The following is a 23,333-nucleotide window of genomic DNA, read 5'->3' as shown; positions in this document are numbered from 1 at the left end:
GTTTTGGATTTGCATGTGGCTTATTTAGAGTTTAATAGAGATTAATGCTAATTGTATATATGTGAGTTTAGGACAAGGTGCACAGTGGCTGCAGACTAACTTCTAATCAGAGAGAAATGCTGGGGAGGATCTTTCCCAATGAGCAAGCACCATATCACAGCTGACTCCATTCATCTTGAGCAATGGATGTTTTAGTCTATCTCAGTTACTGGATAAAAAGGGAAAAGGTCAACAGTATGAAATCATAACATTTACCTTAGTCTTTAATTATTTTTAAACACCCCCTTTTAAAAAAAAGAAGAATTTCAAGGTGATTTTAAAAAAATGTATAAACAGGGAAGCACAGTGGTGTGGTGGTTAGCACTTTTGCCTCACAGTAAGAGTATCCTGAGTTTCACTCCACCATCTGGCCTGGGAGTTTGCATTTTCTCTTCAGGTATTCCCGCAGTGAGATTAGGATAACTTGTGATTCTAAAACGCCCATAGGTGTGACTGTGAATGGTTGTCTGTCAGACTGATTACCTGTACAGGGTGTACCCCACCTCTCAAATTAATGGAAGAGGATGGATAGTATTAATATGGTTTCTGTGAAGTTGCTAATAACTGATCATCTGTTGCTTTTGCTTACTTCCAAACAGGCTTCTGGCACTAATGGGGTTTGTTGGGGGCGCTGTCAATGAGGAAACTATTGCTCTCCTTCCAAATCCCCTCCGTCTTGATTCTGAAAGAGGTATTTTAATGGACTGCCTTCAGAAACTTCATCAATTACTTTACCTCTTATTTCAACTGTTAATGATTTACACATGGTGTAGCCTAAAGCAATGAAATGCATTTAAATTCATTCAAAGGCTGATGCATGGCTTGGAACAGAAACTAAGAGACTTCTACTAAATCTGCAAAGTTTGAGAACTCAAAGTTTTTAGAGTCTGAATGTAACTAAATATATATCTGCAGATATGGTTCTAAATCATCACACATAAAAAATGCTTTGTCACTTCTAATATGTAAGCAATGGCAACTTGTGCAGAATAAACCTGTTTTCTGAAATTTGGGCCTCCTGAATATTTTTCTACTAAAACCTCCACTGATGCTAATTTTATTTTCAGATGAATAGTGTGACTTTTTTAGAAATGAGGAATGGAAAATGTGAATACAACTGTACTTTGAACTGTATTTTGTCCTCTGTTTTTTTAATGTAACTATATATGTAACTATTGTAGGAGAATGGAATCTGTTTTTCACTTATCTGTGGAGTCCAGAAGCATTTGAATAACATGAGTAACACTTGCTTTAATGAGGTAATCAGTTTGTATGATTTGAATGCATAAATGAGACTCTTGTTCAAATGAAAGCAACTAAAAAATCACATGTTGCAAGAACTTTAACATTAGTTGTATTATTAATAATTATTTTTATTATTATTATTAATAATAATAATACTTCTGAGTAGTCTTTACTAATTTAAGTGTGCATATGACATAAATATGTACAATTTAAACTTAGGTGTGAGTGAACTACACAATAAAATCCAATGTTACTAAAACCTACTAAATTTCCACTTGTTTGTTTGCAGGGTTTGGGGTTTTGCTTTGCTTTCCTTTTTTAAGGTTTGAATATATATATTTGGTAAGGTCAACTAATTACCGTTTACAGTGTAACATGGTTACAAATACAAACCAGATTTTAAATGATTTGTAGAAATCTGACCTGAGCGTTTTCAGTGTCAAATGTAGACTTCCCAGTCCGGAAGACAATATTTTCACTCCCAAGTCTTTCAAATCATTGTTACTCAGGTCCAGCTCTCTCAGATTAGAAGACTGGAAACTGCAAACCGAGGAGAGAGCTTCACAGCTTCTCTCTGAGAGGTTACAGCTGCTCAATCTGATGGGACAATAGCAAAGTATGATATTTTTATTCTCTGTTAAAGCGATAGCAGAATTTTTCAAGAATAAAACTTATTATAACTTACAGAGCTTTACTGGAAGCTTTAACTACTGGCAGCAGCTTCAAAAGAGCTTCCTCTGAAGCAGAGTATTTCTTCAGGTCAAACACATCCAGATCTTTTTCTGATGACAGTAAGATGAAGACCAGAGCTGACCACTGAGCAGGAGACAGTTTATCAGTGGAGAGACTTCCTGATCTCAGGGACTGTTGGATCTCCTCAACTAGAGAATGATCATTCAGTTCATTTAAACAGTGGAACAGATTGATGCTTTTCTCTGCAGACAAATTCTTACTGAGCTTCTTCTTGATATGCTGGACTGTTTCCTGATTGGTCTGTGAGCAACTCCCTGTCTGTGTAAGTAGGCCTCGTAGGAGATTCTGATTTGTCTGTAGTGAAAAACCCAAGAGGAAACGAAGAAAGAGGTCTAGGTGTCCATTTAAAGTCTGCAACGCCTTATCCACAGCACTCTTGTACAAATGAGTCTCTGCAGATCCCCCCGTCCCTCTTCTCAGCTGTTTCTCTTTCCCTCTTTCTTTCTCCCCTTCTTTCCCCCAGTCAAGTCTGTCCCGTATTCAGTAAGTGAAAATAAAATAAACAATAAAAGGTGAATCAAATGGACCATTACGGCAAGGCTGGGATGGTCAGTTTGGTAAAGTAAATCCGTTGGGCATCTTTCTTTGCCTTTAGACAACAATTCTGATGGCAAAAGAGCCAAACGGGACAGGCAAAAAAAAAAAAAAAAAAAAAAGCTGCATTGGCAGCATTAACCCCCGCCCCCTGAGTTTGAGGCTGACAGATAAAATTAATTCATGTTGAGAGCCAGGCGTCAAATGTGCCAAAATGAATTAATTAAATACACCATTAAATAATTAATTAAATGTGTCAATAATTAATTTAAATGTGAATTAATTAAATAATTAATTAAATGTATTATGTATATTTATTTAATTACTTCAATTTTTAATTAATTATTGACACATTTAATTAATTAATTAATTATGTCACTCCTGGCATTCCATAGGAACCTCTTGCGCCTTTTGGAAACTGGGCAAATGACTCAGGCAGATCCCAGGAACAACATGTGAGATATCTGCACAGAAGAGAATTGTTCAAGAACAGCTAGGATACTAGATACTGTTGTACCTTCAAGCTCACAGACCTAGAAGATGAGAGATATAAGGATTACAACTGCACACAGACTGAGTGGGGAATTTGTTTCTCTTTATCTCTCACCCTTATCATACATTTCGATATACAGCTGATATCATGTAAGCTATTTAATTTATTTTTACCAGAAGATTTGTGCATATATACAAAAAAGTAGAGTTCCTTCAACACTGGTGGAAATGGTTCTGTAACAGTCTGTCCCAAGAAATGACAAGAATGAAATTATTCAGCACACAAAATCAGAAATAAAAAGCAAGGTCAGCGACTGAGCAATAATACAAAAATGACACAAAACCATGTGAACATATATAAGACTTTTATTCATTTTTTCCACAAATTTCAGAATATTTAGCATTGGATTATCTATTAAATCAATTCTACTTCACAAGTAGTATATGAAGGAATTCTCTGATATTTAATGAAGGCCAGTCATGAATATCAGAATGTAGTTTCTTTAACCAGCAAAGGGACAAATCATCAACTTAGAGTCAAACTCTTGACTCTAAGTTGATGATAGTTTTGGAGCTTGGAACTTCATCACTGAAGCTCCAAGAAAAAAAAAAAAAATTAGTGAAACGTTCCCTGAAAACTTTTCATATTTTATGTATAAGATCTATGTTTTCTCTGCTAATCAAACTGGAGAGTCTTGCTGTAATGTGCCACATAGTCAGACTTGTTTTATTTTTTTAGTTTGGAAACTAAACAGGCTTAGAATAAAAGTAGAAAACTGCAACTCAGGAGGACAAAATGATGATTCAGCAATGTACAAAGTTGGGGAGTAATATATTTATAACTGTTTTATAATGGATAAAGCCATTATAGGTAAGCTAAAGTCTAGCTTTCATTTCATCATTCTAACAGCAAAATTAAAAATCACAATGAGCCCTGGCTGCTCACTAAACTTGTATCCATTAGAAAATAATGTGCAAATGTCTCTGCGCAGTTTGTAAATTCATGTTTTGGGTCACTGCCGCTCAGTGATTCCTCTCAGAAATCAGAGGTTTTCTCTTCTGCAGCAAAATAAGTGCACCTGACATGAACTGAAGTGTCTCAGCTGAATTGAGCTTCAGAGAAACCAAACACACAGATATGTACCATGAACTTGAAAAGACAGAAAAACAACATGTGAATTCTGGAATAATGTTCCATCTTTAAAGGACCAACTGCAAAACTTTTATTTTTATCTTTTTTACAAGGAATCATTTAAAACAGTTTAAAACATCAACTGATTAAATCCATGAATCTGAAAACGTGTTTCTGAGTGATATAAACAGACTGAACTATCTGTTCAATAGTCAGTCCTTCTCTAACAGGAGGACACTCAACTCAGCACAAACACACTGAGGAACCAGAAAACCAGACTGTAAATCCAGGATAAAGAGGTTCAGTGAATTTGGTGTTGAAGGTGTGGAGGTGGATCAGAGTGTCAGAGGAGACTCTGTAGAACGACAGAGTGCCAGCAGGACAGTCCACATACACTGCTACTCTGTTAGAGACAGAGGACGAAGGGGGGTACAGATATGTTTCTCTGTTACTGTGTAAGACAGAGTAACCCTTAACATCAGAGCAGAACAGACTCCAGGACTCATCATTCCTTCCAAACACGCAATGTTTACTGCTTTCACAGTCTTCACTGTCTCCTTTCCTTCTGATTGTTCCATAACTCACTGATATATAAACCTCCCCTCTCCACTCGACCTCCCAGTAACAGCGACCAGTCAGACAATCTCCACACAGCAGCTGAGGATACCCATTGTCAAATCTGTCTGGATGATCAGGATATGACTGAACCTCCTCCACATGTGTCACCTTCCTGTTGTTGTCAGATAGTTGGAGTTTTTTGTTCACTGTGTTTGTGTTGATTGTGAGTCGACAGGAATCTGATGGAGAGAACAAACACAATCAAGCTGCAGTTATTGATCCATCATCTGTTCATTGATTGACACTTTGATAATGACTCCTGACATCAGAGATGTGAATGAGTGATGTGACAGTTTGAAAATGGTTGAATATGTGCGGCTTTGTTTTCACGAATCACATTAAAAACACACTTACACTTCCTCAGACCTGGTCTCAACCACCGGACTCCAGCAGGCTCCACCCTGAAAGGAGGAGGGGGGTCAGACAATCCATACATGGATTAAATTACTGATGAGTTGGATAATGACACAAATGTATTCATAAACAGTATTTATTCGGTGTGTGTATTGTACAGCCTGACTTGTTGTCAGGATGAAGGATCTGCAATTGCGCTCAGTCCTGCACTGTGGCTGGAACAGTTACTGCTAGATGAGCTGCCCAGGGATTGAATCCATAAAGTCAAAGTATGGCTCCAGTAATTTGTTGATCAGTGCATTGATAAGAAAAGCACTTCAATTGTGTGTGATCATCTCGATCCTTTATCTCCTGTGACCATGTATTAGAAAGTGCCTGGAAACTTTTACAAAGCTCTGAGAAAAAGGCTCAACTTTCATCAGTCTCTTAAATCAGCTGCTTCATATTTTAGTGTAGATACAGTAATTAGTTTTTTTCCTTTAACGGGGACAGATAGCATCACTCTGTCACCTGTTCATTTGAAGTGCAGCAGAAATGTTCCTGTTTTAAACACAGTTTGGGTATTTTTTAGTTCTCATATCTTTGATGTGCTGCTCTGAAAGTTGTGGACAATCACTGTTGGAGTGCCCAACAGTAGGCAGGTTACTGCAGTTCCTGATAAAATGACTCGTATTCATCACTGAAAGGTTCTGTTGTTTTAAGTTAATGAGATAAGAGCCTCTCTTGAAGTGAAAACTCAACTATATGGAAGCAATGATGTGCTTAGTTTAATGCAGTTTGATCTGAGTTAGATTTGAAACTGTCTTAAATCTTCACGTAGCAGCCTAAATGCATTTTAGAAGCCTTTTAACTCTCTGCGTCTCTCTCTCTGAAATTAGAGCAGAGCTTCAGCAGCTTGTCTAATTAACTTCATTCAGGCCAGAATTCTGAAGCTAAATATAATGAGACAGCAGACACTTCATGATGTTACAGTTCAAATGTCTTTTTACCCTTATGTTAAGTGTGATTAATATTTACAGTGAAAATGGCACAATACATCAAGCTGACCATTTAAAAAAAATAAATCAATAAGGAATGATACTTTGGACAGATGTGAATCTATAAAAGGATCATTAAAGTGAAAATTACATGAACTGATTCATTCATTATTTTCAATTAAAATGATCTAACAAGGTGGTAAAGAACTGTGCACAGCTGTATTGAATTAAACTTTACTGATTAAAACTGTGACCTTCAATATCTCAACATTCCCGCTGTGTTTAATGGTAAAGGGCACTTTACCATTAAAAGACAAATTTAATCTCCTTTAATAAGAACATTAGACATGTAAATAATCCACACTGCTTTTCAGGCAATTAAATAAATTAATTGCTAAATTAAATAACACTGTGAGTGTAATGTTCATCTGGAGTGAAATTAGTCTGTGGAAATGGAAGATCTTTTGTAACGGCGTTATTAATTCATAATTCATTAATATTTGAAATTTATGGGTATAATAATCAGTATTTTTTGGTGATCTACTAAATCATTGATTACAGATCAAATTTATTGGCTAATGTGGAAATCACCAGAAGGTCCTTTTATTTTGAAAATCAGGTCTTAGTTTCTCCTGCTGTAATACCTGGTACACACTGATCAGACAGGGCATTAAGACCACCTGCCTAATATTATGTTGGTCCCCCTTTTGCTCCCAAAATAGCAAACAGTTGTGATGCACTGTGTATTCTGGCACATAAAAACTATATCTAATCATATGTGGTTATATACCAGATTTAAGTTTTTTGGCAGTTCAAGCTACAGTGGTTTGTCCATTAAATGGGACCATAGGGCCCAGTCTTTACCCAACATGCACCAGTGAGCTTTAGTCGCTTATGACCCTGTTGTTGGTTCACCACTGTTACTTGCGTGGACCACTTTTGATAGATATTGACCACTGTAGACTGGGAATGCCGAATAAGAGATGCTCTTATCCAGTTGTCCAGACATCACAATTTTGTCATTGTTAAGCTCTCTCAAATTGTTACATTTGCCCATATTTCCTGCTTCTAACTCAGTGTTGAAGACAAGGTATTCACTTGCTCCCTGATCTATCCCACCAACTAACAGGTTAGTGTTATTCACTTTACCTGATAGTGGTCATAATGTTTTGCCTGATCTGTTTAAACATATAATACAAAACAAGCTGTTTTGACTGCAGTGAAATGCTGGTTCAGATGCTTTTGCTCTTGCTTTAAAAGGTTTTTTTTTTATCTTTTTGTGTTGCTTTAAATCCCATTATTCTATTTTATGAACTGATTTAGCAAAAACACTGTCTTTTATTTATAAAAAAGTGCAATAAATAAGTAAATATATATATATATTTTTAATTCTGTAAGTTTGCATGCTTCAAAATGTGCAGAAAACATTTTCCTGTAGTTCTACCACAGTTCTGATTATAAATCTTTACTAATGACTCATTTTTAATCAAGCCAGGCTGAAATGTTCTCTAAATGGCGACCGCAAATCAGTGTTGGGTAAGTTACTTTAAAAAAGATATTAATTACTAATTACTAATTACTCAATCAAGATTGTATTTAAAATACTTATCTAATTACTGTGGCTGGAAAGTAACTTAATTACTCAATAAGTAATTTAACTAAATACTTATTAAAATCCGTATAAACCTTGAGTGGACAAACAATAGAAATTAAACTCTTTAAATAATAAATAATTTTTTTTCAAAGACGGAGACTCTACAGTACGCAGCGGTAGCATCTCTTCCACAGTGTAGCCTGCAATCATTTTTTAAGCTCACCTTCAGATGCTTTCTGTGCTGCTGAAGTAAAATCAAGTTTTGCCTGCTTAGCAGGAGTTGCCGCGGTGTTATCTATGGATGATGAACAAGGATCACTCAGAAGTGTTCATCCATGCTCTCATGTCATGCTATTAACAGCGGCCGATAGTTTTTTCTCCCCAGCACATAGCTTACATATTACTGTAATGTTCTTGTCTGCTTGTTTCAGAAAAGGGAAGAGACGGGAATATGTCCATTTCAAAAAACAGCCACACGCTTCAGCCGAGTCCAACATCTTCTGCTTTAGAATACGACTGTGCAGCAAACTGCTGCGAGATGACGTGCAGCTGCACTACAGCGATGTTAAAGCGGCAGAGTTTACTTCTACGTTTAGAAATTATTGAAATTAAATAATGATATTCAGAGAGTTTAATTATTTTAAAATGTAACGCAAGTACATTGTAAGTAACTGTAATTAAAATACCTAAAAATGAACAGTAATCAGTTACTCTACTTTTTCAGTGAAAAAGTAATTTAATTACAGTAACGCGTTACACCCAACACTGCCACCAATAAATACAGTGGGGCAAAAAAAGTATTTAGTCAGCCACCGATTGTGCAAGTTCCCCCACCGAAAATGATGACAGAGGTCAGTAATTTGCACCAGAGGTACACTTCAACTGTGAGAGACAGAATGTGAAAAAAAAAATTCATGAATCCACATGGTAGAATTTGTAAAGAATTTATTCGTAAATCAGGGTGGAAAATAAGTATTTGGTCAATAACAAAAATACAACTCAATACTTTGTAACATAACCTTTGTTGGCAATAACAGAGGTCAAACGTTTACTATAGGTCTTTACCAGGTTTGCACACACAGTAGCTGGTATTTTGGCCCATTCCTCCATGCAGATCTTCTCGAGAGCAGTGATGTTTTGGGGCTGTCACCGAGCAACACGGACTTTCAACTCCCGCCACAGATTTTCTATGGGGTTGAGGTCTGGAGACTGGCTAGGCCACTCCAGGACTTTCAAATGCTTCTTACGGAGCCACTCCTTTGTTGCCCGGGCGGTGCGTTTTGGATCATTGACATGTTGGAAGACCCAGCCTCGTTTCATCTTCAAAGTTCTCACTGATGGAAGGAGGTTTTGGCTCAAAATCTCACGATACATGGCCCCATTCATTCTGTCCTTAACACGGATCAGTCGTCTTGTCCCCTTGGCAGAAAAACAGCCCCATAGCATGATGTTTCCACCCCCATGCTTCACAGTAGGTATGGTGTTCTTGGGATGCAACTCAGTATTCTTCTTCCTCCAAACAGGACGAGTTGAGTTTATACCAAAAAGTTCTACTTTGGTTTCATCTGACCACATGACATTCTCCCAATCCTCTGCTGTATCATCCATGTGCTCTCTGGCAAACTTCAGACGGGCCTGGACATGCACTGGCTTCAGCAGCGGAACACGTCTGGCACTGCGGGATTTGATTCCCTGCCGTTGTAGTGTGTTACTGATGGTGACCTTTGTTACTTTGGTCCCAGCTATCTGCAGGTCATTCACCAGGTCCCCCCGTGTGGTTCTGGGATCTTTGCTCACCGTTCTCATGATCATTTTGACCCCACGGGATGAGATCTTGCGTGGAGCCCCAGATCGAAGGAGATTATCAGTGGTCTTGTATGTCTTCCATTTTCTGATGATTGCTCCCACAGTTGATTTTTTCACACCAAGCTGCTTGCCTATTGTAGATTCACTCTTCCCAGTCTGATGCAGGTCTACAATACTTTTCCTGGTGTCCTTCGAAAGCTCTTTGGTCTTGGCCATGGCGGCGTTTGGAGTCTGACTGTTTGAGGCTGTGGACAGGTGTCTTTTATACAGATGATGAGTTCAAACAGGTGCCATTCATACAGGTAACGAGTGGGGGACAGAAAAGCTTCTTACAGAAGACATTACAGGTCTGTGAGAGCCAGAGATTTTCCTTGTTTGAGGTGACCAAATACTTATTTTCCACCCTGATTTACGAATAAATTCTTTACAAATCCTACCATGTGAATTCATGGATTTTTTTTTCACATTCTGTCTCTCACAGTTGAAGTGTACCTCTGGTGCAAATTACTGACCTCTGTCATCATTTTAGGTGGGAGAACTTGCACAATCGGTGGCTGACTAAATACTTTTTTGCCCCACTGTACCTCTTGATCTTTGTTTAACGAGACTGGTGTTTTTGTTGTAAGCAAAGGAAAGATTGTTCTCAATGTGTTATTGTCCATGTCACATCTACATGAAACAAACAAGAGCTGAGTGAAGTGCACAGAAAATGTTTCCAGCTCTTTCTCCTCTATCAGATATTCTTTCCATACCTGAGAGTGTCCAGTCTCAAGTGTGGCTCCTTTAGCAGCTTCATTCCTGAGTCTCCTGGATGATTGTAGCTCAGGTCCAGCTCTCTCAGATGTGAAGGGTTGGAGCTCAGAGCTAAAGCTATAGAAGCACAGCCTGTCTCTGTGATCAGACAGCCTGAAAGACTGCAGACACACACAATAACAATCCATATAAAATCATATCCATATTCATGTCCATTGATTAAAACTATTTATTTTTTTATAAAGTGAGAAACATGCAACGGATAACAACCTTAACTCGTGTAAGGTGTAAGGAGTTCATTCCAGCATGACTAAAATGTGGTGGAATTATATAAAGTGGTCTTTAAGACAGGATGTTGCTTGATTATTCAAGAATACATACAGAGGGTAAAATAAGTATTGAACACATAACTTATTTTTGAAGTAAATATTTTTCTAAAGGTTCTGTTGGCATGACATTCTCACCAGAGTTCAGTAACAACCCAGTCAATCCACACATGCAAAGAAATCCAACCACTGAGGTTCATAAATCAAATTACATGTCACAATGAGAAATGACAGATGGAAAAAAGGATACACCCTTACTGAAATTAATTTAATACTGTGTACAAAAGCTTTTATTGGTGGTGACAGCTTCAAATTGCCTCCTGTATGGATCTACCTGCATGCATTTCTAATAAGTGATTTTGACTTCCTGTTGCGGGAATTGCCGTCTTGTGTGTGACTGGGTGCAGTAAGGAGTGTATGTGATGTGTGTGTGAGCATGCGCGTGAAGGAAACGCGGGAAGTGAAAGAGAGAAAAATGGAGAGAGTGTGTCATGGGTAGAGAGGGCGACCGGGAAAACACCTTACTTGAGCCAACCTCTTTGTCACTGAAGTGCACTCGTTGATACTATACCTCACCTTATATGCGGTAATGGCTAACACTTTTATCTCCTGTGGGCTCCAAGTGGTAAAGGGGATTGTGTACCAGTTTTATGCATTACAATGCTGGAGTGGAATTATTGTTTAATTGCCATCCAGAGTGGGGGTAGTGTTGCGGGAATTGCCGTCTTGTGTGTGACTGGGTGCAGTAAGGAGTGTATGTGATGTGTGTGTGAGCATGCGCGTGAAGGAAACGCGGGAAGCGAAAGAGAGAAAAATGGAGAGAGTGTGTCATGGGTAGAGAGGGCGACCGGGAGCAGCGTTCTAACGGGCTACAGGCTATGCAGTGTGTTTTTCGAAGTGTGCAGTACTGTTATTAAAGCCTCATCTCTTCAGTACTCTCCGGTGCCTCGGCTGATTTCTGTCTGCCTCACTACTCCACAAAAGTGAAGGGAGTTAACCCCGAAGGAGGACAAACTTCGGCCCTGGAGGAAGCATCTCCCCTCGTGTCTCCCGACCACGGTCAGGGGACTGACGGCGAGGAATGGTTAACATTCCAAACAGACGCCTACCCGCTGCCCCGCATCCAGGACACGCTGGACACACTCTCAACTGCCAGATGGTTCAGCACATTAGACCTCGCATCTGGCTACTGGCAGGTTGAGCTGACGCCTAGAGCACGCAGGGCCGCCGCTTTCTGCACTAGGACAGGCCTCTTTGAGTGGAACGTCATGCCATTTGGACTATGCAATGCCCCGGCAACGTTCCAGCGGCTGATGGACCGCTTCCTGGCTGGCATGCAGTGGGAGACCTGCCTGGTCTACTTGGACGACATCATCGTGCTGGCTAAGGACGTGTCGGGGATGCTGCAACGGCTTGGCCAGGTATTCTATAGACTTCAACAAGCTAACTTGAAACTGAAACCTGCCAAATGCTGCCTCTTTCGCCGCGAAGTTGCTTATCTTGGCCATGTGGTATCCGAGCATGGTGTGGCTACCGACCCCAGCAAAGTTCAAAAAGTTCAGATGTGGCCCACACCTACGTCCATCCAGGAGGTCAGACGCTTCGTCGGGCTGGCCTCATATTACCGCCGGTTTGTGAAAGATTTTGCCTCTATAGCCGAACCCCTGCACAACCTGACCAAGAAGAATGCACATTTTCAGTGGCATGCTAAGCACCAAGCAGCTTTCGACAAGCTGAAGTGTCGACTCACCTCTGCCCCTGTTCTTGGCTATCCACTTGACCATGGAGAAATGACACTAGACACTGATGCCAGCGACACTGGCATCGGCACGGTGCTGTCACAGATGCAACAGGGCGTGGAACGTGTGCTGGCATATGGCAGTCGTAAGCGATCAAGAACTGAACAAAACTACTGCACCACACGACGTGAACTACTAGCCGTCGTGGATTTCACGTCCCATTTTCGCCAGTACCTCCTTGGACAGCCTTTCAAAGTGTGCACAGACCACAGCAGTCTACGATGGCTAACAAAAATGAAAGAGCCAGAGGGACAATTAGCTCGATGGCTCGAGAAGCTTGCCGAGTACAACTTTGAGATCATCCACCGTCCAGGTCGAGTGCACACCAATGCTGATAGCCTCTCCAGAAGACCCTGTCGCCAGTCCTGTCCATGCAGAGTGCAGGACCCCCCCAAGCACCTCGGGGGGACCAGTCATCAGGCAGTTCAATGCGAGTTGGACTCTGACACCAGCTCCCTGTTGCTGAGTCCGGTGAGGGTGGAGGGACAACCGGCTACTGCAGCGGTGTGTCTAGTGGGGGTAAGTCATAACACCACCACACCAGAAACAAAGACTTTAGACCAAACTGCTCTTACAAAGTCAGACATTTTATGTCAAAACACTCCTATCAACACAGACATCTCAGAACAGACAATTCACACTAGAACAGACATATCACACCAGAACATGTCCACTAATACACACACTGTAAAGCTGACTGAGAAAGTATATGTGGCTAAAACCCTTGATACTGCTTCTCTGTTTCATGGCTGGACCATGGGGAGCTGAGCCAAGCCCAGGACGCTGATGCAGACATTGCACCCATACGCGCCTGGATGGAGGCCAGCAGTGAGCGCCCCCCATGGACTATCGTTTCACCATGCAGCCCAGCCACTAAGACATACTGGGCTCAATGGAAACGGCTGTACTTCAGAGATGGAGTTCTGGTCCGTCGCTTCTACTGCCTTGACGAGACCCAGTTATATCCCCAAATCGTACTGCCACACAAGCTACAACCAGAAGTGATGGGCCAGATGCACGAAGGGCCAGTGGGTGGACATTTTGGTGTCGAGAGGACTGTGGCCAGACTACGAACCCGATTCTATTGGTATCACATGAGGGAAGACGTCGCTCTTTGGTGCCGTACTTGTACCAGCTGTGCATCCAGGGCCCGACCCCAGAAGACACCGCAAGCTCCGATGGGAACTGTCCGGGTAGGAGCCCCAATGGAGCGCGTTGCGCTGGACATTATGGGACCACTGAATGAGACAGAGCGCAGAAACCGATATGTGCTTGTGATACAAGACTACTTTACAAAGTGGACTGAAGCCTTTCCTATCCCAGATGAACGGGCTGCAACCGTTGCCGAGGTCGTTGCATCTGAGTGGGTGTGCCGCTACGGGATACCTCAAGCACTGCACAGTGACCAGGGATGCAATTTTGAATCTGATGTGTTCCAGGGGGTGTGCAGTTTGTTTGGCATAGATAAGACTCATACAACGCCATTCCGACCCCAGTCAGATGGCCAGGTTGAACGTTTCAATGCCACTCTCCAGAAGATCCTGGCCTCCACAGCAGAGCGTTGCCATTGGGACTGGGACCTGATGATCCCGTACGCTGTTATGGCCTACAGGGCGACCAAACACAGTGCTACAGGTTTCACCCCGAACTTCATGATGTTTGGCCGAGAACTGAGTGAGCCAGTGGACCTTGTCGCAGGTCTACCTCCTGATCCAGACAACCAACCCTCAGCTCCAGAGTATGTGCAGCAAATGCGTGAGCGGCTGGAGCTGGCCCACCTCATCGCCAGGGAGGCCCTGGGTGAGTCAGTCAAGCGTGCAAAAAGGCAATATGACAAGAACTGTTGCCACACACAGTATAAGACTGGAGATCCTGTGTGGTATCTCATCAAAGGAACACGTCACGTCAAGAACAAGGTCAGAAAGTTCCTCCCATCGTATGAAGGACCATTCTTTGTCCTGGGGCAATTGGATGACCTAGTTTATCGGATCCAGAAGAACCCAAGGTCTAAAGTGAAAGTTGTCCACCATGACCAGCTAAAGCATTATCGCTGCCGCGAGCCACTGGACAATACCTGGGTCCTTGATCAGGCTCATCAGCGGTCCCCTACAGAGGTCCCACCACCAGCTTTAGAAGATGACCCAGCAGACCGTGATCTGGGTCTGCACAGTCTGTTCTCTACTGCAACTGGAAATGGCCCCAGCTCCTCTCAGCCTTCTGTCTCAGTTGCAGCTGATCCCGCTCTGGTTGTGGTTGTCCCATCGTCCCTTCCCATGTAGACCATGAGAATGGTGGGGGTGTGGTGGGTGAGCCAGACCACCCGGGCCAGCAGTTTCAGCGACCAACTCGTCGGCGCAGAGCTCCAGACCGGTATGGAGTGTGGATCACTTAACTTGGTTTACCTACCATGGACAGTTCCAAGTAGGACTGAAGATTCGGTTCAAGTTTAAATCGTCTCAGCCTCCTATACTGTTAGCTACAATGGTTTAAAAGAGTTATATTTTTTTCATTGTTCCAGTGTTTACATTTAAAAAAAAGTATCTGAAGGACCTACGGGGTTATCTACATGCACTTATCCATTTGTATTTGTGCCTTCCTAGATGCTAGGATAAGTTGGTTATTCCCGGTCGCCATGTAATAGTTACAATTGTGTAATTTCTTTTCTACTTAACAGCACTTGAAATGCTTTATTTTGCACATGTATGTACACCTTACTTGAGCCAACCTCTTTGTCACTGAAGTGCACTCGTTGATACTATACCTCACCTTATATGCGGTAATGGCTAACACTTTTATCTCCTGTGGGCTCCAAGTGGTAAAGGGGATTGTGTACCAGTTTTATGCATTACAATGCTGGAGTGGAATTATTGTTTAATTGCCATCCAGAGTGGGGGTAGTGTTGCGGGAATTGCCGTCTTGTGTGTGACTGGGTGCAGTAAGGAGTGTATGTGATGTGTGTGTGAGCATGCGCGTGAAGGAAACGCGGGAAGCGAAAGAGAGAAAAATGGAGAGAGTGTGTCATGGGTAGAGAGGGCGACCGGGAGCAGCGTTCTAACGGGCTACAGGCTATACAGTGTGTTTTTCGAAGTGTGCAGTACTGTTATTAAAGCCTCATCTCTTCAGTACTCTCCGGTGCCTCGGCTGATTTCTGTCTGCCTCACTACTCCACAAAAGTGAAGGGAGTTAACCCCGGAGGAGGACAAACTTCGGCCCTGGAGGAAGCATCTCCCCTCGTGTCTCCCGACCACGGTCAGGGGACTAACGGCGAGGAATGGTTAACATTCCAAACAGTCTTCAAACTCCTGAAGGTTCTGTGGCCCCATCTACAAACACGGAGCTTTATTTATTTATTGATAGATTTTCAGTTGGATTCATATTTGATATGTTTTTTAACATCTGTAAGGCCCATTTTATATGTAACGTAACAGGGTTGGAATTATAAGGAACAAATCAGAGTTAGCATTAATGTTTTCTGTGACAAAAAGTGTTGGCTACAATAGATTGTGAAAGTCAAGAATAAACATATTTATAAGACTAAAGGAAGGAAACTTTGAAATTATTTTGTCTTCTTTTAATAATACGAGTTCCACTCAGTGTTTATCACAGTGAAATCCGGCTGTGTTATGCATTTGCAAGGTTTAATACTACTAATAAGACAATAATTGTAACCCTGGAGAGTTACTAAGGGTTTTAGTGTTATGAGTGATGTTAGTATTTTGAGTTCACTGTTAAGTTTTATTAAGTTAAATTATTTTGTTGAGAATTAATAAAATAGAAGATGTCTATAATGTCCTGATGGTCCTTGAAGTATACAGGGGGAAGTACCGCCTCCTGCCGTTCACTGCATAGCAGCTACGGATATCAGGAGAGAGGGAGAGGAAGAAAAGTCTGTTTTTTCCAAGTGGAAAGCGTGGTTGTTTTTATCCAGTCGGACTGTACGGTGGAAATAAGCTATCAAGAAATTGTTGTTAACCAGAAAGGAGTTTGTAACTGCTCGGATTCTTCTGGGTGAGTTAATTTGTTGTGAACAAGAATATTGTGAGTTTAAGCCACTAACGATGACATGCTAGCGGCTATCGCTATTAGCCATGTGCCTGTACATGTGTGATTGTGAGGATTAAACTGTATGTTAGAGTTTGTTAGCTTCCTATGACGATGCATGTAAAGATTGTAAGTCATATGTATGCTGTAGATGTTGATATGTTCCTATATCAATCCTTAATTGCGTTCCTTGTGAGGTGAATACAGTTTAAAGAAAATGGGGTTATGTTTCTTTGTAGCTGTGCTACAACGCTTCACCATCGCCATTTTGAAGCTCCAGGAGAGCCCATTTTATTGGTTACTTTGGTAAGAAGTTATCATTGTCTATGTTTTGGAATATTCTGTCGTTCTTTCTGTATACTGGAAAGGTAAAATGCAAATTTGTTAGTATGTATGAACGAAACATAAGAAAGGATATATGTATAAATGACTAAATATTGATTTTTGAATTTTATTCTGACTGTGTTATACAGGTCAGGTTTTTTTACTTGGGAGTACAGTTCAGTGATGATCCAGTCCAAAGATGGCGAGCCACCCTTCCAGGATCCTTGAGATGATTGCTTTAAGAAGAGAACTAAATTCTTTGGACGAACTGTGAACTGTACAAACTCTACTTAAGTGGTAGGACAGATTTGCACGTCATTCCTCCTTTGCACATCCTGCAAAGAGAATCCTCATTGCTTGACTCACACTTAAGGGTGTCGGCTGACACGAGAGAGAGACTGAGTCAAATCCCCCGGGGTTGTGTGTGTTTTGTTTATTATTTTCCATGACTTGGGCCCAATTTTTCATTTCATGTACTGTTATTGTTTTCATTGTATGTATGTAAGATTCTTTAATTGTGAATACAAATTGATCAAACCAAGTTCTCAGAGCGTTTCATTAGTCATCCATTCTGCTCCAGTAGTCGAACCTCAGCTATTGGCCCAACACACAGGTAACCATTTAAATCTGTATCCCAAGTGTTGAAAGGGGTGTTACACAATCTACCTGTGTGAATGTAAAGTTTAGGTAGCTCTTGTAAATTATGGTGACACATGGCATTGATGAAAAAAAGTAAAATCAATTAGATCTAATTTGCGTTGCAGGGGATGTCACATTCGACATTAGGTGTACACCTGGATAGGTCAACAGTCTACCACAGGGTAATCAAACTCCCACTCCCACACGGGCAATTTAGAGTTTCCAATTAACCTGGAGAGTGTTGTTCATTATGTTTGCTGTTGTGAAGGAGTTTATCCTCACCATGGATTCTGCGATCATCCACCACTGTTGTTCTTTTTGTGTTGCTGAGCTCAGTGGGTTTTTTTTTTTCCTCAGGATGCACCAAACTTTAGATTTTGCCACTCCTAGTATTGTAGCCATTTCTTTGATGTGTTTTTTTTTCTGTTTTCGCAGCTTAAGAATGGCTTGTTTCACCTGCATGGAGAGCTCCTTTGACCGCATGGTGCTTGTTCACAGCATAGTCTTCCACATGCACTCACCACACCTTAAATCAGCTCCAGGCCTTTTCTCTGCTTAATTGATAATGTCATAATGAAGAAATTGCCCACACCTGCCCATGAAATAACCTTTGAGTCAGTTGTCCGATTATTTTTAGTGCCTTTAAAAAGATGGTGGCACAGGTTAAAGAGCTGAGATTCCTAAACATTTCATCTAATTTTAATGTGGATCCCCTCAAATGAAAATTGTAGAGTCTGTACATTATGTCCATGCCCATTAAATAACTATAATTTAAATATGTTTTAGTAAACAGGTAAAACAAAACAAAACAATTTGTTTAGTGTCCAAATATATATTAACCTATCTGTATGGATTGCAAATACCCATAAATCTATACTAACTGGTGCATGTTCAGCATTGTGCATATCAGTAATTTTTAACAATCGAAACAAACGTGACCATGAAAAAAATGTAATTGAAGTAATTCAGAGTCTAACAATTGACTCAAATGTAATTGAAAAGTGACTTTAGAACTCTATATATGTTCGTGTTTATGCACTAATATTATTCAGATTAGGTCATCTCAAGTGGTTATCAGTGGACAAGTCTGAAACCTGACCTGAGAGTTTCCAGTTTGCAGTGTGGACTGCTGAGGTAAGCAGATAAAAGCTTCAGTCCTGAATCTTTCAGGTTGTTGTTACTCAGGTCCAGGCCTCTCAGACTAGAGGATGAGGAACTGAGAAGTGAGGCCAGAGCTTTACAGCTTCTCTCTGAGAGGTTACAGCCACTCAGTCTGAAAAACAATGATATTTGTGATTAAACTAAATCACTTCATGTGTCTGGAATTTGTTAAATATAAAACACTTCAAATTTGTCCAATGAAAACACAATTATGTATATATTTAAATCAAAACTAGCGAGGAGCTGGTGGATTTAGTCATACTAGTCCAATACCCACTGGCGGACACACTATTTATGACTTTCCTAATCCTGATTTCTGTGAAAATAATTCTTATTTATCACATGCGGAAACTTGGTGCAATCCCCTTAGTTCATCTTCTATCTTAAAAAAGCAGTTGTAACGCTTTCCCTTTTCAGTCTACGTTTTTCTGATTGGGCAGTTTCAGGACGGAATGCTGAAGAGCAGTATTCAGTCATGTAAACCTACTACAAACTTTTTAGCTTGTTATAGTAAATGAAGTCTTATCAGATTATTTTGTAACTTTTAGAATCTGTTTCTGAGATATGATAGTGGACAGCAGGAACATTTACAGCAATTAAGGTCATGATAGAATGTCTTGATACATTAAATATTACACCTTCAAACACTAGTTATGAAAAAAGTGTCCCTATTAAATTGCATATGTGAGGGGAATAAGCTAAAATACTGACTGAAGTGGAAAACCTTTACTGTTAGGAAACACCAATGGTATCACAATGTGTAAAATGTAGTTCTGTAAAGACTCTGGCTGTGGTAGCCATCCAGTAAAATATGCTTTTCATTGTTCTGCTGCAATATCTGATTGGGAGGGCTGATGATTGTTTAATTCAATAAATTATATATAATAATATATAATAGATTATTTTGAGTTTTTTAAAGGGCCAGCACCAATTGGCTGGGTTTTTTTTTACCCTATTTGAGTAAGTCCATGTTTCTGCTGCTTGTTTTATTCTGACAAGTAAAATGACCATTTTAAACAGAAACAGATGAGTCCATATTTACTTACAGAGCTTTGTTGGAGGCTTTGACCACAGGTAGCAGTCTCAGAAGAGTCTCCTCTGAAGCAGAGTATTTCTTCAGGTCAAACACGTCCAGATCCTTTTCTGATGACAGTAAGATGAAAACCAGAGCTGACCACTGAGCAGGAGACAGTTTATCTGTGGAAAGACTTCCTGAACTCAGAGACTGTTGGATCTCCTCCACTAGAGAACGATCATCCAGTTCATTGAGACAGTGGAACAGATTGATGCTTTTCTCTGCGGACAGATTCTCACTGAGCTTCTTCTTGATGTACTGAACTGTTTCCTGATTGGTCTGTGAGCTACTTCCTGTCTGCGTCAGCAAGCCATGTAGGAGAGTCTGACTGGCCTGAAGTGAAAGACCCAGGAAGAAACGAAGAAACAAGTCCAAGTGTCCATTTGGACTCTGTAAGGCTTTGTCCACAGCAGTCTCGTAGAAATGTTTATCTGTTTCAGATTGATGGGATGTTTTTTGTTGCTCTTCCAGCAGATTGACTCCAGAGTTGATGAAGGTCAGATGGACGTGAAGAGCAGCCAGAAACTCTTGAACACTTAGATGAACAAAGCAGAACACCTTGTCCTGGTACAGTCCTCTCTCCTCTTTAAAGATCTGTGTGAACACTCCTGAGTACACTGAGGCTGCTGTGATATCGATGCCACACTCTTTCAGGTCTGATTCATAGAAGATCAGGTTTCCTTTCTGCAGCTGATCAAATGCCAGTTTTCTCAGAGACTCAATCATCTTCCTGCTCTCTGGACTCCAGGCTGGATCTGTCTCAGCTCCTCCATCATACTTGACCTTCCTCACTTTGGCCTGAACCACCAGGAAGTGGATGTACATCTCGGTCAGAGTACTGGGCAGCTCTCCTACCTCTTTGGTTTTCAGCACATCCTCCAGAACTGTAGCAGTGATCCAGCAGAAGACTGGGATGTGACACATGATGTGGAGGCTTCGTGAGGTTCTAATGTGGGAGATTATTTTGCTTATCTTATCTTGCTTATGCTGGAATCTCTTTCTGAAGTACTCCTCCTTCTGTCGGTCAGTGAACCCCCTGATCTCTGTCACCATGTCAACACAGTCAGGAGGGATCTGATTAGCTGCTGCAGGTCGTGTGGTTATCCAGAGGGAAGCAGAGGGAAGCAGGTTACCCCTGATGAGATTTATCAGCAGCACATCCACAGAGGTGGACTTTCTAGGGTCAGTTAGGATTGTAGTTTTGTGGAAGTCCAGAGGAATTCGACACTCATCCAGACCATCAAAGATGAACACAACCTGGAAGTCTTCAAAGCTGGAGATTCCTGCTTGTTTGGTTTCAGTAAAGAAGTGATGAACAAGATCCACCAAACTGAACTTTTCCTTATTTAGCACATTAAGCTCTCTGAAAGTGAATGGAAATATGAACTGGATGTCCTGGTTGGCTTTGTCTTCAGCCCAGTCCAAACTGAACTTCTGCATTAGCATTGTTTTCCCAATGCCAGCCACTCCCTTTGTCAGCACTGTTCTGATTGGTTTACCTCTTCCAGGTGAGACTTTAAAGATCTCTTCTCGTCTAATTGTTTTATCTTCCCCATCTGATCTCCTGGATGCTTTTTCAATCTGTCTGACCTCATGTTCATCATTGACCTCTGCAGTCCCTCCCTCTGTGATGTAGAGCTCTGTGTAGATCTGATTCAGAAGGGTTGGATTTCCTTCTTTAGCAATCCCCTCAAACACACACTGGAACTTCCTCCTCAGAGTAGATTTAACTTTTTGTTGACAAATGATTGGGAATTCTCAAAGAACACAAAAAATATACTCTTAAAATATAAACTTCATCATGTCATGCTTTCAGAAATAGACAAGTAAATATAAATTTCGAAAAATCATATTCTTTCAAAATTTTAAATATTTAGAAAAATCCTCTTACTGCTCTGTAGATACGCAGCCAACTCCTCCTGGTTATTTTTCCTCAGTAGATTCAGCATGATCTTTAGAAAAGCCTCTGTGTTTTCCTTCATCTGTGCTTCATCCTCACCCTCCAACTCCTTATCCTCCTTCTCACTATCTAAGAATTCTTGTTTACATGGATATAGAAGCTTCTGGATCTTATTTACCTCACTCTTCACAAAAGTGATCATAGTGTTCTCCAGCAGCTGGAAGAGATTATGTGAATGATCCAATCAGACTAAACTAACAAAGCCAATCATCAGAAATCTGGACACAATGACAATACTTTCTTCTAAAAAGTGCAGCTTGGAGATGACTCAAAAGATTTAGAAGTAGTTGTACATTTACGGACCATTAATGTGGAGTCCTGATGTGTTTGATCTTGTTGAGCAGACTGAACACTGGGAAACTCTGAGCTCTTCTGGTCCACTCTGGGGAGGAACCATTTAAAATCATTTCGAGCACAGGGGTAAAGTTCCAAGAAGTTATATTTGACTGTGATTCAGGTGACTCCTTGTCATGTTGTTTAAGTTTAGCAGCCCTACTGATCCCACAATCAACAGCTCAGTGATTTGCTTTAGGTGCTCGCTGTGTTTTGTTGTGCTTCAGTAGTCAGAGAATGATTTACTGAACTTTTAATCCTTGCTGATGTCTGACAGTCCTTTCCTTCAACTGAAAATATGTTTTACTGTCCACCATTCATGGACATATGGATTAATTTCCAGCTGAATTATCATTATCTGGCTTTCTTTTGACAGAAAACATTCTGAAAGCCCTCAAGAAGTCACTTGGACATTTGCCCTAATTTCAATATATCAGATTAAAAATTTTCAAAATATTACGAAAACCCAGACACACAATAAATATCATCAACCATCCAAACTTTGAATAATCTATGACTGTCAACCAGAAGAAACTGAAACTACATGAAGAAAATGTGTTTTTCTTTCTTTATAGGGCTGTTCGATATAATGATATATATCGGATGACGATATAAAAACGTCTATCGTTTCATTTTACGCTATCCTTTGTTTAAAATAAACTGTTTACAGCAATATTTTTTCATCGTTTTGATGGTCACTGTAGTGGCTATATTAAGTTCTCTCTTTCTCTTATATTTAATATAACCACACTAAGGACGGACAAGCGCCTGTTTTTATGCGTTGTCGTTAGCAACAACGACGGTAAAACTATTGCGTGTCCGCTTGTTTATTTTCCACATAAACCTTTCACAATATAGCTCAAGATCCTGTTGAGACTTTTCAAAATAACCTGAATCACGCGAAAGAGTATGCAGAGTATTTATGAATGAAAAGCAAAAAAGAGCCGTCAGGTGCTAAAAAAATAAACCTTAGACTCAAATGTTAAAACAGGCTTTTCCCAGCAGCACGCCGTGTAATAAATACTCACAAAGAAAGCGGCGGCCGTTACAACTTATGTCTAAAAATGTATCGTTTCATGCAGTGGTGAAAACACTCCAGGTACACGACGCCCAGCTGGAAACAATTCACGCAAGTCGAGCTGCCTGAGATTCATAGAATTTACATAAAATGTTAAATTTTTGTGATTTATATCGTTATCGGACGATAAATGTCTTATATCGGGATATGAGATTTTGGTCATATCGCACAGCCCTATTTCTTTACATTCAAAAAAACCCCATGAAGACTCAAATAACCCAGTAAGTACATGGCTTCAAATAAAAAAATTGTGAAACATTCAATTAATTTTTAAGTTAATTTAATTTTTAAATAGTTAGC

General features: G+C 40.6%; 1 protein-coding gene across 4 annotated transcripts in view; it reads right to left on the bottom strand.

The window, feature by feature from the left end:
* The window catches only part of LOC309700855 (NLR family CARD domain-containing protein 3-like), a 34,853-nt gene that overhangs the window by 4,959 nt on the left and 6,561 nt on the right, over nt 1-23,333 (bottom strand). For 2 of the 4 annotated variants that reach the window (XM_082524720.1, XM_082524723.1), the window contains 7 exons: nt 21,926-22,004; nt 21,554-21,779; nt 19,634-21,419; nt 18,526-18,699; nt 10,297-10,458; nt 5,168-5,214; nt 3,412-4,992 (listed from right to left, as the gene is read on the bottom strand). In XM_082524720.1, coding sequence (XP_082380846.1) covers nt 4,439-4,992; nt 5,168-5,214; nt 10,297-10,458; nt 18,526-18,699; nt 19,634-21,419; nt 21,554-21,779; nt 21,926-22,004 — 3,028 coding nt within the window. In that variant the 3' untranslated portion in view covers nt 3,412-4,438. Of the gene's footprint in view, nt 1-3,411; nt 4,993-5,167; nt 5,215-10,296; nt 10,459-18,525; nt 18,700-19,633; nt 21,420-21,553; nt 21,780-21,925; nt 22,005-23,333 lie in introns of those variants that run through there. The other 2 variants (XM_082524722.1, XM_082524721.1) reach the window with 2 other exon arrangements.

The sequence above is a fragment of the Aulonocara stuartgranti genome (genome assembly GCF_965226115.1).
Source record: "Aulonocara stuartgranti genome assembly, chromosome: 23".
Lineage (NCBI taxonomy): Eukaryota > Metazoa > Chordata > Actinopteri > Cichliformes > Cichlidae > Aulonocara > Aulonocara stuartgranti.
Note: the sequence above shows the minus strand (reverse complement) of the source record. Positions and strands in the feature narration are given on the sequence as shown.